The 17,549-nt window shown below is 32.9% G+C and overlaps 1 protein-coding gene and 1 pseudogene across 2 annotated transcripts in view; both read left to right on the top strand.

Annotated features, from left to right (window-relative positions):
- Window positions 1–11,695, top strand: part of Carf (calcium responsive transcription factor) — a 67,134-nt gene extending 55,439 nt beyond the window's left edge. For both annotated transcript variants that reach the window (XM_076866887.2, XM_076866888.2), the window contains 5 exons: window positions 1,580–1,742; window positions 3,040–3,103; window positions 7,312–7,442; window positions 7,811–8,180; window positions 9,988–11,695. In XM_076866887.2, the coding sequence (XP_076723002.1) occupies window positions 1,580–1,742; window positions 3,040–3,103; window positions 7,312–7,442; window positions 7,811–8,180; window positions 9,988–10,085 (826 nt within the window). In that variant the 3' untranslated portion in view covers window positions 10,086–11,695. The remainder of the gene's footprint in view (window positions 1–1,579; window positions 1,743–3,039; window positions 3,104–7,311; window positions 7,443–7,810; window positions 8,181–9,987) is intronic.
- A 4,932-nt stretch (window positions 11,696–16,627) lies between these two features.
- LOC143407274 (mitochondrial import inner membrane translocase subunit Tim8 A pseudogene) lies at window positions 16,628–16,920 on the top strand (annotated as a pseudogene).
- Window positions 16,921–17,549: the final 629 nt, after the last annotated feature.

Raw genomic sequence — 17,549 nt, 5'->3', positions numbered from 1 at the left:
TACTAGCTTATTAAAATACTCTTAATTAGGAACTAATAATTTTCCATTGTTGTCAAGCCATAGTTAATATGGCTTATTATAATTCTTTATAACTTTTGAGATACTTCATATTGGGCAGATTGGACTATTTTTAAATGATATATGAATTGAATTATATATTTAGAAAAAAAAACTTTTGTAGAACCAAAGATTTTAAATCCTAGGCAAGGATATTTATTTCAAACTATTTAAAATGCAGTTATATCTTATTATAATAAAAAATTTGCATAGTTCTTTAGCTAATGAAATTTTATTTGTAGTACTCTGGTCTAATTTTATTGCTGCTTTATTGATATTCTGGCCTAATTTTATTGATAATTATTATTATGTTAATATTGTTATTATAGTGAACATTTTAATTTACTTAGTTATTGTCTTGAATATAGGAGTCTTTGGAACAAAGCCAAATTTGGTAAAATCACCCACTGTTTACCAAACCTAGGCAATAGTATTTCAGACTATTTGAAATGAGGTTCATTAAGAACAGTCAAATAACCAGGCACCATGGCACACGGTTATAATCTCAGTGACTCAGTAGGCTTAGAATCATGAGTTCAAAGCCAGTCTCAGCAAAAGCAAGGCACTAAGCAACTCAGTGAGACCCTGTCTCTAAATAAAATACAAAGTAGGGCTAGGGATGTGATTGAGTGTCCTTGAGTTCAATCCCTGGTGCACACACACACAAAATAAAGAACAGTTAAAACAGGGCCAGGGTTGTAGCTTAGTGATAGAGTGCTTGCCTAGTAAGTATAAGGCACTAGGTTTGATCCTCAGCACCACATAGAAATAAACAAAATAAATGCATTTTGTCCATCAACAACTAAAAACATTTTTAAAAAAAGAACAGTCAGATAATACAACCCTGCAGTTTGGCCCATTGCATATAATGCTCAAAGCATATGTATGATTTTTTTGTATATTATGATTTTTTTGTGTGTACTTATTTTTTATATAATTACATAGCAATATTGCCTTCCATTTCCATCTTCTCTTTTTTCTACTTGTAAAATTTGAGCACATGATACTTCATATATTAGTAGCAGTATAACATGATAAATTATGCATATAATTTGGATATAGGCCCAAGCTCTTTTACTTACTAGGTTGGGGCATCACTTTGGGCAAATTATTTAACTTCTGCATTCTTCAGTTCCCTCATCTGTGAAGTGGGAATTAAACTGTACCTATGACATAGGATTATAGTAAAAGTTAAAGGAAATGCTTGGTTAATACTGTGCCTGACACAGTAATCATTTAAAAATAGTATACTTAATCTGAGAATAATGGTTCCTTTAAATTAAATTTATAAAATTGTTAAAGCTCACTCTGATGTGTATAGGTATTTAACCAATGAAAATTTAACTTGCATGAATTTTATGATTTAATGTATGGAAAAATTTAAAGTAGGAAAATATAAATGGTTATAGAACTGTGAATTATACTTTAAAGAAATTTATGCTAAAAGAGAACTTTTCTCTTTTGATCTACAAGTATATTACTAAATAGTTTATATTCTTGTTCTATTTTATATTCTCCACAGGAAATTTGTGGAAAGAGAACTGTTCAAACCTGATGAGGTACCTGAAAGGCATAATTTATCTTTTTTTCCAACTGTAAATGATATAAAAAATCACATCCATGAGGTACAGAAATCCTTGAGAAATGGAGATATGGTATATAACTCAGAGATTATTCCAGCAACGGTATGATCACAACCACAATTCTTTGTTTTATGAGAGAATCTTTCTCAGTTTCTCTAGTATTTGTCCTAATAAAGATGGCTACTATTAGACCATCTGAATAACTATGACTTGGGAAACAGTAGTGACTTTTTTTTTCTTAAAATGTAAACCATAAATTATCAGGTGGTAACTGCAATTTTGTTTAAATTATTGTCACAAAGAGAAGAAACAGTAGATTTCCAAATCTGAGTATACTAAAAATAGTAATCTTCACTTTAAAATCAATATTTTTTTCTCTATGGAAATTATTTCATACTTATTTAGTAGACTTTTATTGAGTAAATTCTTCCCCATTTTGTATTTATTCATTTATTTATTTTGAGACAAGTCTCACTAAATTTACCCTAGCTGGTCTAGAACTCCTAAGCTGCAATGATCCTTCTACCTCAGCCTCCCAGTGCTGGGACTGCAGGTGTACAAAACCACAGTTGGTGCCCCCATTTTTTTTTAAAAAAGGGCAAAATTAAATAGTTCAGACTTGAATGTATAAAGTGATAAATGTTAGTTCCATATGCCAAATATGAATATCAATTGTACTTCATAGTTTAAAACTGTATTTTCCCCAAATACTAGTCATTTCCAAGAAAATTTTACTACAATTACCTAAAAACTACTAATTACATTGCAGGAAGTGACTATGGCATTAAAATTTGAGTGGCATCCTTTGTTCTCCTAACTTCCCAAATTCAGCAACTGAACATATTCAGAATTTTTTTTAATTATTGATGAACCTTTACTTTATTTATTAATTTATTTATATGTAGTGCTGAGAATTGAATCCAGTGCCTCACACATGCTCTACCACAGAGCTACAACCCCAGCCCAATATTTAGAATGTTTTAAAGCTAGAACTGCTATTTTTTTAAAAAAATCTTTATTTTATTTATTTATTTTTTTATGTGATTCATGAGGATCGATCCCAGAGCCTCACACATGCGAGGTGATCACTCTACCACTGAGCCACAATCCCAGCCCCAAGAACTGCTATTTTCTTGCCATCCAAACTTTCAATTTTCCTTTCTAAAACTCAAGAAATAAAACAGATTTGCTATACAAATAATTGCTGTCCAAACTCAGGAACCTAATATATTTGTATAGTAAAGTATACTTGTGCTTTGAGAATATGAACAAGTAGAGAGAGTAATAGAATGAAACACAAATATAGTTTGACAATAAAATATGACAGTTGTATGAATGATTTAAGTTTTTTTGCATTATTACTACTTTATTTTCATTTAAATAAATATTCCTATTTCAGCTTCAGTGGACTACAGATAGTGGGAATATTCTCAGAGAGACTGTGACAGTTACATTTGCAGAAGGTATGTTATCTTGAATGCCTTTAAAATATAAAATTAAATGATGTAAAAACTGGAAGAAACTTAAAATATTATATGATCAAATTTTATAGATAAGGAAATCATTACCCAAAAAAGCAAAAAGCAACTCTGAGATATTTCAAAATATTTCTGGCTATTTAAATTTCTCTGGTATTTAACACTTAGGCTTCTTTTTTTTTAATTTTTTTTTTTTTTAATTGTTGATGGACCTCTGTTTTATTTATTTGTTTGTTTATGTGGTGCTGGGGATTGAACCCAGTACCTCACACATGCTAGGCAAGGGCTTTACCACTGAGCTACAACTCCACCCCCAACATTTATACTTCTTTATGACTGAAAATAAAGGCTGATTACCAGCATGGTAAACTACAATGCTATATAATTCCAATAGTAATAACCATAAGATACCTTGATCTTGGAACTATTATTTATTTTGAATGTTTTGCTTTTTCTCATATGTTCTTATTCCTTTTGTCTTTCAGTAGTCTAAACCTATTTCAACCCTTTTTTGCATGTGTTCTATCTTCTGGATGGCCAACTCCCTTTATTACTCAAATAACAATCTCCAGTTTTAAGTGCTTCCTTAACTTCACCTTCAGGGAACTACTCATTCTTTTTTATATTTACCTCTGCATTTAACATAGAAAGCTGTTGTTTACATAACTATATTCTTGTAATTTGAGCCTTTCAGAGAGGATTATATTTTATTAAAATTAACATAACTATTGCCTAGGATAATGCCTGCTAAACAGTTAGTACCTAAATAAATGCTTTAGAATCAATTAATGAATAACCATATATAGTATAGTGTTTTTTATTCTTCTACTTATTAATCTTTGCCTACAGAATGGCTTTGAAATTATTTAGCATTATTCATTTATTCTATATATATGTAAGTCATCGTGCTAAATGCTAGACATAAAAAATATTGGGTAAGTTTTTTACTTTATGAAACTTAAAGTTTAGCAAGAGAAAAAGAACATTAAACAAGTATATTCTAATTAATTACTGTTTTGAAAAGTACCATGGAAGAATTGTGCAAAATTATGTGGGACTAGACTAGTGATATAGACAGAACAAAAAGTTGGGGATTGACACTTAAAAGTGTCACTTTTAAAAACTAAAGAATGACTAGAAGTTTTTCAATCAAAGGAATTACATTTGTGAAAACCAAGCAAGAAGAGCTTTGTCACATTTAAGAAACACCTTTAAGAAGGCTGGTGTGGGTTTAGCATAGACAGTGCTTAGAGTTAAAACTATATAAGCGAAACAGATTTAGAAGGCCATTTTACTATACTGATGAAAATGTGTAGTAAAATGTATAGACTGCAGCTGGTTGTATATATACTCGGAGAAAACAAATTGGAGAGTTATTTTAAAAGTAGAATTTAAAGACCATGGTTATTGATTGAATAATTGGGGATAGGGGACAAAAGAGTTGGAATGATCTAAGATGACTTCTGAATTTGTACTTTCAGCAGTTGACTAATGATAGGATTTACTGAGCTTAGGCAAAAGAATAGAGTATTGGTGAAGGAAAGGGAGAGGAAAAGGTATCAGATTTAGAAACTTGAGTATTAGAGCCATTTCGAGGAAGCCATTTTAGAGTTATTGAAGAATGAATGGAAATAAGTGAAGGAGTAGAGATAATATGAATCACTTTTTCAAGAATTGTCTATAAAGAGAGTATGGGTTGAGAGAAGGTGTTTTTAAGATAATAGAGACTTGCAGACATAGTAAAAGTGGTAGAATGGGAAGTTGATTTCTCTCTTTTGGCTTCTCTTTTTAAGTACAAGTGAGGGTGAGAATTAGGAAAGGTCTTAGGAAGGGTGGTATGAATTTGAGGGACATGGAGATAAGAAATTATTCTGAATAGAGTAAAAGAATTGCTGAACATTCTAGGTGAAGTTCTAGTTGAGGTTGGTATCAGCACTGGTAGTGAGTTTTTTTTCAGTGGCACTGACTTTCTGTATATAGGCATAGGAAGCCATTTCGTTCAGAGTTGAGTTTCAGCAGCAGAATATAACCAAAGGCAAAGGAGTTTATGATACTTTTAAGAGAAACTAAAATTATAGACCATGGAATCTAAGCCGGATGGGGAAAGAATCTTATTAAGGAAAAGTAATGGATCTGAAGAAAATTCAGGAATCAGTTGACTACAGTCACATGAGGGTGAAGAATTATTGTAGCAAAGTACCTGTGTAAAATGCCTGGAAGAATTAAGATATTGTTCAGAGAATGGAATGTTTAAATATGAGATTTTAGAGGTAGAATAGTCTAGAATATTCTAGAGGTACTAGTAGAGGTAGAGTAGTATCATACTAATGGGCAGCTGTAACAGAGTCAAGTAAAAGGACTTTAGAAATGAAGAAGCCAAGAAATATGAGAGAACTCTTTAATCTTCTGAGCATTCCTCTGAAGAAGGATTCATTACACTGATTCTGTAGATGAGGAAACTGAAATTTACAAACTGAGTTTTATAGTATGTTGATGGTAATCCAGAAAAACCAGAACTTAATCTGGCTTAAAAGTCCATCCTTATCTGACACAAAGACCAGTTTTTAAATTTCTCAGTTCTAGATGGGTATGGCAATGCACATCTATAATCATAAAGAATCAGGCGGCTAAGGCAGGAGGATCAAAGTTCAAGGCCCTCTCTCAAAAAATAAATAGGGCTAGGATGTAGCCCAGTGATAAAGTACCCCTGGATTTAATCCCTAATATCACCAAGAAAAATAAAATCTATTATGGAAGCCCTAAAATTGTAGGGTTTTTATTATTGTTATTTTCATTCGTTTGTTGAGACAGGGTTTTGGTAAGTTGCACAGGCTGACCTCATACTTGCTATCTGCCTGCCTCAGCTTCCTGGTACCTGAGATTACAGGTGTAAAATTGTTTTTTGATATTAAGGACATTAATATATTTGAGTTGACATAATAAGAGCTACATTAAAGGGCTAGGGCTGCAGCTCATTGATAGAGTACTTACCTACATGTACCAGGCCCTGAATTCAATCCCAGCATATAAATGAATGAATGAATGAATGAGTGAATGAATGAATGAATGAATGAAAGAAATGAGAATGACTCAAATTCCATAAGGACAATTACTTTTAAAACTAATAAGACAAGTTTTTACTTTTATTCATTTATCCTAAAATGAGTTATGGATTAAGAAATTTAATAGTATTATTATTGAGGACCTATTTGTGCCAGGCATTGTCCTAAGTTTTAGGACTACAGAAGATGAATTAAGTTTGGTTCTTGTAATTGAGAATCTCAATAGGCTTTACATATCTAGAAAACTTAGGGTGTAGACTAGCATTATAGTGTGAAGAATGGACTATATTAGAGTTCCAGATGCAGAGTCTTTCCAGGAAAAAATATATTTCTAGATCCCAGATCAGATCTACTGAAATGAAATTTATGGAGGTTAAGGTCTGGGGATGTAAGGCCCTGTGTTCAAACCCCACCACTAGAAAAATAAATGGAGATTGAACCTAGGCATTTTTGACAGTTTTTCCATAGCTGTGACCAAAAGACCTAACAATTTTAGAGGGGGAAAAGTTTATTTGGCACTCAATATTTTGGAAATCTCAATCTATAGATAGCCAGCTTGGTTGCTCTGGGTCTGAGATGAGGTGTAAGACTGTGGAAGAGGAAAGCAGCTCAGAACAGGGCAATCAGTAGCAGAGAGAGCTCCACTCAAAAGGGACAAAATATAAACCCCAAAAGCATGCCCTCCATAGACCTTCCTTCTCTGGCTATATCCTACCAGTCTTCGGTTATTACCCAGTAATAATATTACCCAGTATAATGTACCCAGTACATTATAATGTACTGATTAGTTTAAGGCTCTCATAACCCAATCATTATACCTCTAAATTTTCTTGCATTGTCTCACACAGGAGCTTTTGGGGTCCACATTATACTATACCATAATACTAGGAATATATACTTTCTAAATTTTCCTTAGAGATTCTGATGATCTATCTGCCTGGTTCTGGAAATAATGGGCTAGCTGACTTTATTTTTCTTTCTTTTTCTGATGATAATGATTTCTTGAAGTCTTTTGCAAATCTTTGATCTTGTTTGCTATTCACTTCGATAGAAAGGGTTGTAATAAAGCATAGTATCCTAGAAGCAATAAAAATAATTTTGTTTTAATAGTTTGTATTTTATATAATTTAGGAAATTCACCAGGAGAATCAGTTACCACCAAAGTGGAAGCAAATCAGGCTGGGTCTTCTTTGTCTCCAGAACCAACCCACTTGCTCTCCTCACTTTCCTCATTTCAGCCCAAAATATTTACACAATTACAGGTAAGATAGACAAATTTGGGGTTCTTTTTTCTCCATGTCTCTTCTTCTAGTGATTTTAGAAAACTGTTATAGCATTATAATGATCAGATATTTCTTCATTATTAATTTCTTGACTTCTGTGTATTTTAATTTAAGATGATAATTCAAATAGTCTTTTTTGAAAAAGTTTGAAGTGAACTATGCATGCAGTCAAATTTAGTTACATTATTTTTCTCTTGGTTCTTGTTTCTGTCCTCTTAATATTTATTAGCAACTATTCACTTATATTTTATCTGTGTCAGTTTTTTGTCAAAAGAGTAGTATATTATATGAAAATATTATACATTATAAATCCAAATATTTTGATATAAATTTTTTCTATTTAAAAGGGTTTGCAATTACAACCACGATTTACCTCTCCTGATGGATCACCAGCTTTGGTATCAGTAAATAACCACCCCTCTTCCAGTCCATCAAGACTTCTGGATTCGGTAGAAAATGATGTAATGAATAGTAATTCTCTACTTCTTGGTCAAAGTCATAGCCTTCAAACAGATACATGCCTAACCCAAAATAATAGTACTGCCTCTACCATGGGTAATCTCCCAGAACCAGATCAAAATCTAGTTGCAGTGGATCAGCTGGTGGAAGTTGAAGATATTGAGGAGACAGAGAATCTGGAAGGAAGTATCCAAAGGATTCTCTTGCAAGATGTGCAGACCATTCCAATACGGATTGTAGATAACCACCCAGCTCTTAGTAAGTTAAAATCAACTTATGATGTAACTTTTTTTTAATCTTTATGAACTATCATTATTATATCACACTACAGAAAAAAAAATACTATCATGTCTACCCAGCAGGTCTATAATATTATATAACTGAAGCAAAAATTTGAGAGAGAAGGGGGATATTTCATTAGCATGAGTTTAAGAGCTTTTAAACTTACAACTTCATATTTCTCCTTATTTCTAGTTATTTAATCCCTTTGAAGTTATTGTTCCCTAATTAACTTTTTTTCCATGGGAAAAAAAATCTCTTGATGTGAAATCAAAAGATTGTTCTAGAATGCTTTAAAAAATTGATAAAAACATAAAATATGGAAAACTGTTTTAGTGCAAAAAATGATATATGTATACACAAGTAAAAATAAAATGAAGTGGACAGATACAAAGGGTAAAATGAAAATTTTGAGTTATAAAGTTAAATGTTCTGAGTTCTATGGAAGGTGAAAGGGAACTAATAAAACTTAGGCACTTGGTTTAGTCCAGGACCTTGTTATCTTCACTTTATTACTAATCAAGTTGATTTTTTAAAATATTTTTTTAGATGTTGATGAATCTTTATTTTATTCATTTATTTATATGTGGTGCTGAGAATCGAACCCAGTGCCTCACACATGCTAGGCAAGCACTTTGCCACTGAGCCACAACCCCAACCCAGTAGTAAACTCTTTTAACTTCTACTTGACTTGTGTCACTTCACTTCATACAAATTGTTCTGGACCAGTCACTTTTGTGGTCTAAGACTTGCAGTTTACTTTGAAGAGCAAAAATCTTCACAGAAGTTATTCTTAGAACATGTATTTTCCCTCCATCTCAATTCTTATTCTTCTGGGTAAAGAAAACAGTTACATAGTTCCTTTCAGAAAAAGTCATTATCTTTTAGATTTGTTGAAAGCATTACTTTTAAAGAAAATTTATCCAGAAGGCTGTGGCAGTTATAACTGCTGAGTAACTTAAGTAAATGTGAAGAAAAAGAAATATATATGAATTCTTCATGAGAAGAATTATACAGATGAGTGCTCAGGTAAGTGAAGTAATTGCCTAAAGTGCACATCTAGTAAGTGACAGATCAAGGATTTGAACCCAGATCAGTCTTGCCTTTCAAAGCTTTCTTCCATTCAAATGTTTCCTTCCTCTGTGTTGTGTCACAGTATTACTGGGAGTACTGATCTAGATTGTTTTAAAGAAGACCGTGTTTGGAGCCAAATTTGCATGATTTATCAAGTTAGATAACAATCTTGAGGGACTATAGCACCTAGATATGAGTTCTTAGAGTCACTCAAATCCATCCTATGCTAGTTCTCTGTGTCTCTGGCTAAACTCTAATACACCTGCATGTGCAGACAAAAATTAGATATGTTGAGCATGCTTCTATGAGCAAATATGGTCCCCTTAACATGTTTCCTAATAGCAACTGAAAAACCAATATTCTTGAGAAAGAGAGAAGAAAATTTGATGTTAGACATTCCGTCACCACTTATCAGTAGTGCTGTTTGTATGCTACCTTTAGATTAACTTGGTTATAAGTGCTTTCAAATCAGAATCGTAAATGGATTCTGAAATGTTTCAGGTAAACATATAGTTCACACACCTAAATCAGAGCTATCATCTAAGATGTGGCACTGAGTTTTCAAATATACTATTTTTTCTGAATTGCAGCTTGGTTTTTTTTTCCAAACTGTTGTAGCTTTTTGCTTTTCTTCTAATTCATATAATTCTAAAGACTCCAGTGTCAAAGTATATTAACCCTTTGAATTTTTCTTTTATGTTTGGTTTTAAAGTTGAAGAAAACCCAGAAGGTACTATTTCTATGAACCAAGTTAAACAAGAACCCAAAGAACCAACATTGTCCTTGGAAGCAAAAAAAATTGGACTGTAAGAAATTATCTGCTACATAAATTATTGAAGCTTTTCAGAATTTACAACTCTGGTGACTTCTGGTGTTTTAGAAAAGAAGGTGAATATTATCAAAGCACAGCATTGTGATAACTGGACTGAAGACTGATGAGCAGCTGTGATTTAAAACTGGTATTTTTGTTGCCAAGTTCATATTTTAACCTATATTAAGAAATATTTTGCCCTTCTTATTTTGTGTAATTGTTATGCTTTTTGGTTATCTAATAAGTCGGTATTTAAAAAGATTGTTTGAATTTACCCATAATAATTTCGTCCAAACATGAACACTTATCTAACATTTCTGGAAATATCCAGTTTGGTTCATGTAACAAAAAAGAACAACAAAAATAGTAGATGAGTGTATGTTTATGTTACGAATTTTAAAGTTGTAAAGAAATTTAATTAACAGATGAGAGAATATTTGTAGTCTGTATTATTTGGAAAGATAAAGCAATAGATTTTATATAATAACACAAAACCCAGCAATCAAGTCTGTGAAAACCATACAGTTACATTTTAGCCTCTTCCCTTTTAATTTTGTATTTTTAACTACAAACCAATAGCATATTAATGGTCATCTAATAGAAATTTAAATGACTTGGTAAGTACTGAGAATTTTAACTAGAATTAATCAGATAAACAACAGAAATCAGTATATGTTGCATAAACTTATACTATGTTGCAGGTAAAACAGTATTAATGGGTAGAAAGATGAAGAAATTGAGAGAATTTGGAATTAATAATAGAACTTCTTGGGGTTTAAAAATAATTTGGGAAACTTTTTGTTGTTAGTAGAGGTTTTGTTTTTGTTTTTGTTTTTTTCCCCTTTAGTTTGAAGATTCAGTTCAGATTAGAAAAGAATTTAAGTAATATTTAGATTGTTCTAATGCTGGAGTTCTTACTGAATCAATAGTATTAGAATTCAAAGTATTTCAGGACAAGTATTTATAGTTTAAAATTTAGTTCATATTTAAAACTTTAAAATATCTGATCTGGTATATTTGTTTGTTAAGTATATTTACTTCAAATACCAAATAAGTACTAATCAGTATATTCATTATAAGCAACTGTTTTCTGAAAGATTGGCAAAATAGAAACATCACCCATAGCTGTCAAGAAATAATCTCTAGCCAGGCATGTTGGCACATGCCTGTAATCCCAGCAACTTGGGCGGCTGAGGCAGGAGGATTGCAAGTTTGAAGCTACCTAGCCTCAGCAAGTTAGCAAGGCCCTAAGCAACTGAGAACCTGTCTCAAAATTACAAATTTTAAAAAGGACTAGCGATTTGGCTCAGTAGTTAAGTGCCCCTGTGTTCAATTCCTGATACCAAAAAAAAAAAAAAAAAATCAACCTCCAAAGGCTTGTTTTTCCAAAGACCATATGTAGGTGTAATTTTATTTTTTAAAAACATAAGAATTTCAAGTGGATATTAATGTTTCATATTCAAAGCATGCAGAGTTTAATATGAAAGTTAACCTTAATACTTTACGTGATTATAAGTCACTTTTGGCTTTTCTAAGTCCAGTCTCTCATTCTTGATTTACTTTGTTTGAGGTACATGACATGTATCTAAATGTAAAGCACTGATATTTTAGAAATAAGTGGAATTCTAAAATTGCTTACTTTCTAGATTTATATCCTATTCAATATAAATTTTATTATTTATATTCTATTTAATGCAAAGCTAATATTTAGTTATATGTACAATTTTAGTAAGAATTGCTTTTCTTTTTCTTAAGAAATAAAAATATTTGTCAGCATTTGTAGAAATAGGCTGCTAAATTTGATTCTATTATGCAGAGTTAAACAATTCTTAGTTACCTCAAACCCACATTTCTGTTAGTGTATGTGTATTTAAAAGGAATAAGTTTGAATTTATTTACAGTTTAGAGTTGCACAGTAGGTAATACTGTTTTTGTTTGTTATTTCTACTTTTTATGGAAACTTTTTCAAGATTTTAAATAATATATCTTTATCTTCCAATAATGATAAATGTGTATTATTTAATATTTCACCCTTTGAACTATATTGTATTCTTTTGGAGACATTCCTTTCTTTTTTGATGTTGAGTTGCTAAGGAGAAATGCGTGTTAAGACACAAACTCTGATCAGTTACCTGTGAGGATGAGAGAGATGTCAGAGGATTCCAACTTTGGTCCTTGATCAAGAACAAAACATAGTTAAAATATATTTCTCTTACTTCATTCTGTGTGATTATCTCTTCTGATAATGTTTTTTTATGAGAACAGAAAGTTACAGTGCATCCTTCTGACAAACAAAAAACAAAACAACCTATAAAAACCAAGAGAGTGAAGAAATATTTAAATTCCTTATTGTATATACTCTTTGGGGTTTTAGGTAGAAACTGGAACTATGAGTATTTTCATGTAAGTACTTTAATGAGTAGCTCTTTAAAAATGATTTCTGGGAGATTTTAAAAATTCATTTATCCTCTAAATGCATGATTAGCCACAACATGTCAGTATTTTGTTCAAAGGTGCTTGGCATCACGTTTTGAAAACAGTTTACATATTTTAAATGTCTATTTTTTTTTAATTCACAGGGTATTAAGTACAAATATGTAAAATTTTTCATTATTTGTATTTGGCATTCTCCTAACAGCTCTACAGCAAAGTTTGATATATGTTCTTTCCTGTCATATTTTTCAAGGTATAATATCTGTGTAAGGAGTTAGACATTCAAATTAAGCAGTTAGAATTTCAGTTACAGCTCACTTGTTTCTTCATTGTAGTTTTCATGTTCCAAGCCTCCAACTGAACTTTATATATACTCCAATGAATTATAGATAAACACAACCATGATAGATGTTTCCCTCAATAGCAATTTTCTGTGTAAGCAATTAGTATAATTAAAAGGAACAGTTTAAACATCTTATGCAAGTCAATATTTTCCTACAAGTCACAAAACTGATGGAAAACAGGTTTTGGGGATCCAGTTCTGAATTATTAGTTTCTAATTTTGAGGCCCACCAGCTTGTGTTTCATCTTCTTTATATCCTGTCAAAAATACATACTTAATCATGTGGGTATGAAAAAGATGTTGTTTACTTTATGCCTGGTTTTAAAAGAGGTTAAAATGTGTGTGTATATATTGTAACAATGTATAATGTCCTTGTTATAATGTAATTTTTTCATTAAAAAAGTCCCTTGATGTTTTTCTTACACTTGTTATTGTTTTTTTTTAATATGCATTTTTATGGTAGTTTTTTCCATCTTAAATAAGATGCTGAGTGAACATTTTAATACCTGAGAATTTTGACTAGAGGTTTATGTATGGTTTGGAACCTGAAAGTTTTTAAGCATAACTACCAATATCTTCTATTTACATTTGGGGGATACATGCATTTAGTGATCTGTTAGCCAGACATCAACATTTTAAAATGATTTGCATAACATGGTGTGATACCTCTACCATTGAAATCATGGTGCAAAATACATACAGCTTTGTGCATTGCAAATGATAATAGAATTATTTTTAGAGAAGGGATCATTACTTATCCTCCCTTTGCTCCCTACCCGCTTTATTCTACTCCTTTTTTTTTTTTTTTTTTTTTTTTCAGGAACATAGAAAATCTCTCCAGAGAGAAACTGAAACTGAATTGGCTCTTGCCCATATGGCAGCTAGTTTAGGCTTCAGACATCTTAAATGGTATATGTTTTGATATCTGAACAGCTGTAACTCATAAACTTTATAAACCCAAAGCCTTAGTATACTTCTACCAGATACATGTTAGCTGTGACTTCCATTGTTATACAGTACAAGTTTTCACTGATGATCAAATCCTTAAAATACAATAAATTGTAATTTAAGAAAAAACTCAACTTGTTAATGGATGTTAAAAGGACTCCAAAGAAAAGCAAGGAAATTGTGTGTGGTTAATATGGAAAACCTTTCAGAATGTGATCTAGTTATAAGAGTAATAAAACCAGAGGACAGAATAGAAATCATGTTGTAGATGGGATTTTATTCTTAAATATATTTATTACAGTATAATTAATAACAACAAATTGTATATATTTAAAATACATAACTTGTTAAGTTTTCATATGTTTACAGCTGTGAATCGATCACCATAATCAATCATAATGAACATAGGCCGGGCATAGTGGCACACACATATAATCCCAGTGGCTCAGGAGGCTGAGGCAAGAGGATCTTGAATTCAAAGCCAGCTTCAACAACTTATCAAGGTGCTAAGCAACTCAGTGAGTCCCTGTCTTTAAATAAAATGTAAATGTGACTGGGGATGTCACTCAGTGGTTGAGTGCCCCTGAGTTCAATCCCTGGTACCCCACCCCCCAAAAAGGATAATGAACATATCCACCATCCCCTAAAGTTTTTGATACCTCTTGAAATTGCAGTATGAAGCCTTTTTGGTCTAGATTTTCTCATTTAGTGAAGTTATTTTGTGACTCATCTACATTGTAGAGTATATAAATAGTTCATTCATTTCACTGCAAAAAAAAAGTTGTATTATATTGTATAACTATACTATAATTCATTTAAAGTTGCTGTGAATATTTGTGTACAAGTTTTTATATGTACTTATGCTTTCATTTCTCTCACATAAATACCTGGTGTAATGATTGGATCATATAGTAGGTATTTATCTAACTTTTTAAGAAACTTCCAACTAGCCAAGTACAGTGGTGCACACCTGTAAACCCAGTGATTCAGGAGGCTGAGGCAGGAGGATTGCAAGTTTGGGGTTAATCTCAACAACTTAGTGAAGTCCTAAGCAACTTAGCAAGACCCTGTTTCAAAATAAAAACCACTGTAGTTTTTATTTTGTTAAGCACCCCTGGGTTCAATCCTTGGCAGGAAGAAAGGAAAGGGAAGAATACTGCCAATTGGTTTTATTTTTAGTGGGTTGGAAATCTCCATATCTTATCCAATATTTCATATGCTATGGTTAGTTTTTTAGGTTTTGGAGATTCTAAATGTGATTTTGATTCTATTTCTCTGGTGACTAATACAATTGAGCATCTTTTTTGTTTTATTTGCCATCTGTATCTTTACCTCTTCCTTAGTGAAATATCTGAATCTTTTACCCATTTTTAAATTGGATTATGTGTGTGTGTGTGTGTGTTGCTGATGATCAAACCCAAGACCTCATGTATGCCAGGCTAACACTGAACCACTGAGCCACATCCACAGACATGTTCTTTTACTGAATTTTTTTTTTAAAGAGAGAGAGAGAGAGAGAGAGAACTTTAATATTTATTTTTTAGTTTCCGGCGGACACAACATCTTTGTTTGTATGTGGTGCTGAGGATCGAACCCGGGCAGCACGCATGCCAGGCGAGCGCGCTACCACTTGAGCCACATCCCCAGCCCTCTTTTACTGAATTTTGAAAGTTTAAAAAAACATAAGTCAGGCTAAGTAGCACACACCTGTAATCCTGGCAACTCAAGAGGCTGAAGCAGGAGAATTGCAAGTTGGAAACCAACCTCTACAATTTAGAGACCCTGTTTCAAAAAATAAAAAGGGCTTGAAATGTAGCTCAGTGGTAGAGTACCCCTGGGTTCAATTCCCAGTACCAGGTGCGGGGGTGATAAATACGAGTCCACTACCAGATAATGTGATTTATAAGTGTTTCACTCTTAGTAGCATCTTTGTTTATGCTGGAAAGACTATACTTTCCCCACTGAATTGCATTTGTACCTTTTACAAAAATTTATTAATTCTTATTATGTGAGTCAATTTCTGTACTCTGTTTCTCTTTCATTGATCTATTTACCTATTTCAGTGGTTTTCAATTATTTGACCCTAAGAACATTTGAGAGTCTGGAGACAGATTAACTTATTGTAGCTGGGAAGATACTCCTGACTTCTGGTAGATAGAGTCAGACATACTGCTGAACATCCTACAATGTACAGAACAGCCCCCACAATAAAGAATTGTCTGGCTCCAAATGTCAATAGTATTGACATTGAGAAACTACTTTGATGCAAAGGCTTCATTCTCTAGATTCCTGTAACTTTATAATGAGTCTTGAAATAAGGTTGTACTACTCCTAAACCTTTATTCTTCATTTTCAACTTTGTTCTGGCTATTCTAACTACTTTGTATTTACCTGTAAATTTTAGAATCATGCTGTTAGAGTCTGTAAACAAGTCAGGATGGCACCTGGCATTTTGCCAGAGAAATGTTAGCGTCTATAAACAAGTCTGGATGGCGCCTAGCAAAATGCCAGAGGGAAGTGGGTTTGTGAAGTAACAAAAGCTAGCCATTAAGTGTGGAGATTCCTTATTGGTTGACTGATGTATCTATTTTATGTTAATTAAGATAAGCTGTGTGGAATGTATAAATACTGCTCCTGTCCTACAATAAAGGGCTCCCACTCCTGCTCTATGGATCTACACAAGTTGTTTGTCACACACACACACACACACACACCCCGTTATTTTGCTGCAGCCGGACTCCGGCAGCTGTCAATTAAAAAAAAAAAAGTTGGGTGAGTTGGTGTGGAGTCCATCTCTGCATGCGTAGTCGCACTGGGATGGATTCTTCCTCGTCCTCCTCCGCGCGGCAGGTTTGGGCACAGTGGACCCACAGTTGCAGCATTTCATCGAGGTGGAAACTCAGAAGCAGCGGTTTCAGCAGCTGGTGCACCAGATGACTGAACTTTGTTGGGAGAAGTGCATGGACAAGCCTGGGCCAAAGTTGGACAGTCGGGCTGAGGCCTGTTTTGTGAACTGCGTTGAGCGATTCATTGATACAAGCCAATTCATCTTGAATCGACTGGAACAGACCCAGAAATCCAAGCCTTTCTCAGAAAACCTTTCTGACTGATCTCAGCATTACCTTTTTGGAAAAAGAAGGTAGTTCAAGAAAAGGAACAGCTGTTGAAGGGATGGTTGAAGAAATGGCTATGGGGAATTGACTGGCTCCCACATTTTGTCCCACTTGGACATCTTGTCATCTGATAATGAACAAAGACCAATTTTCTGGTGTGGGGTTTGAGGGTCATCTATGTACTTGGTTATGTTTTTTAATGCTAATCTTGTGAAAATAATTGACAGATGGAAAATTTACTGTATGTGGGACTGTGCTTTTCTCAAGATCCCCTTAACTGCTTCCTATGATTTTGATAGTGGAACTGCTTTCTATAATTTGATGGTGGGACCACACAGGTAAAAATCTCTTTTTTGTGTGACTTCATTTCACATTTTGGGGGAGATATTTCATAAAGGCAGTAGTGGGAGAATAATAATTTGGCACTTAACTCTGGGTCTTCTTATCTAATATTTGACAGTGCTGGGAAAAAACCCTATGGAGTGTTTATTACTCTTCAGCTTTCTAGGTTGTCTCCCTTCCCTATGATTATTTAAATATATCTAAAGTATGGTCTCAAGGTAGACCAGGCAATCTGAGGATCTAAAGACCTTTAATTATAAAGGAATCTAACCAGTGAACATAAT

This window comes from Callospermophilus lateralis, chromosome 9 (genome assembly GCF_048772815.1).
Source record: "Callospermophilus lateralis isolate mCalLat2 chromosome 9, mCalLat2.hap1, whole genome shotgun sequence".
Taxonomy (NCBI): Eukaryota; Metazoa; Chordata; class Mammalia; order Rodentia; family Sciuridae; genus Callospermophilus; species Callospermophilus lateralis.
Note: the sequence above shows the minus strand (reverse complement) of the source record. Positions and strands in the feature narration are given on the sequence as shown.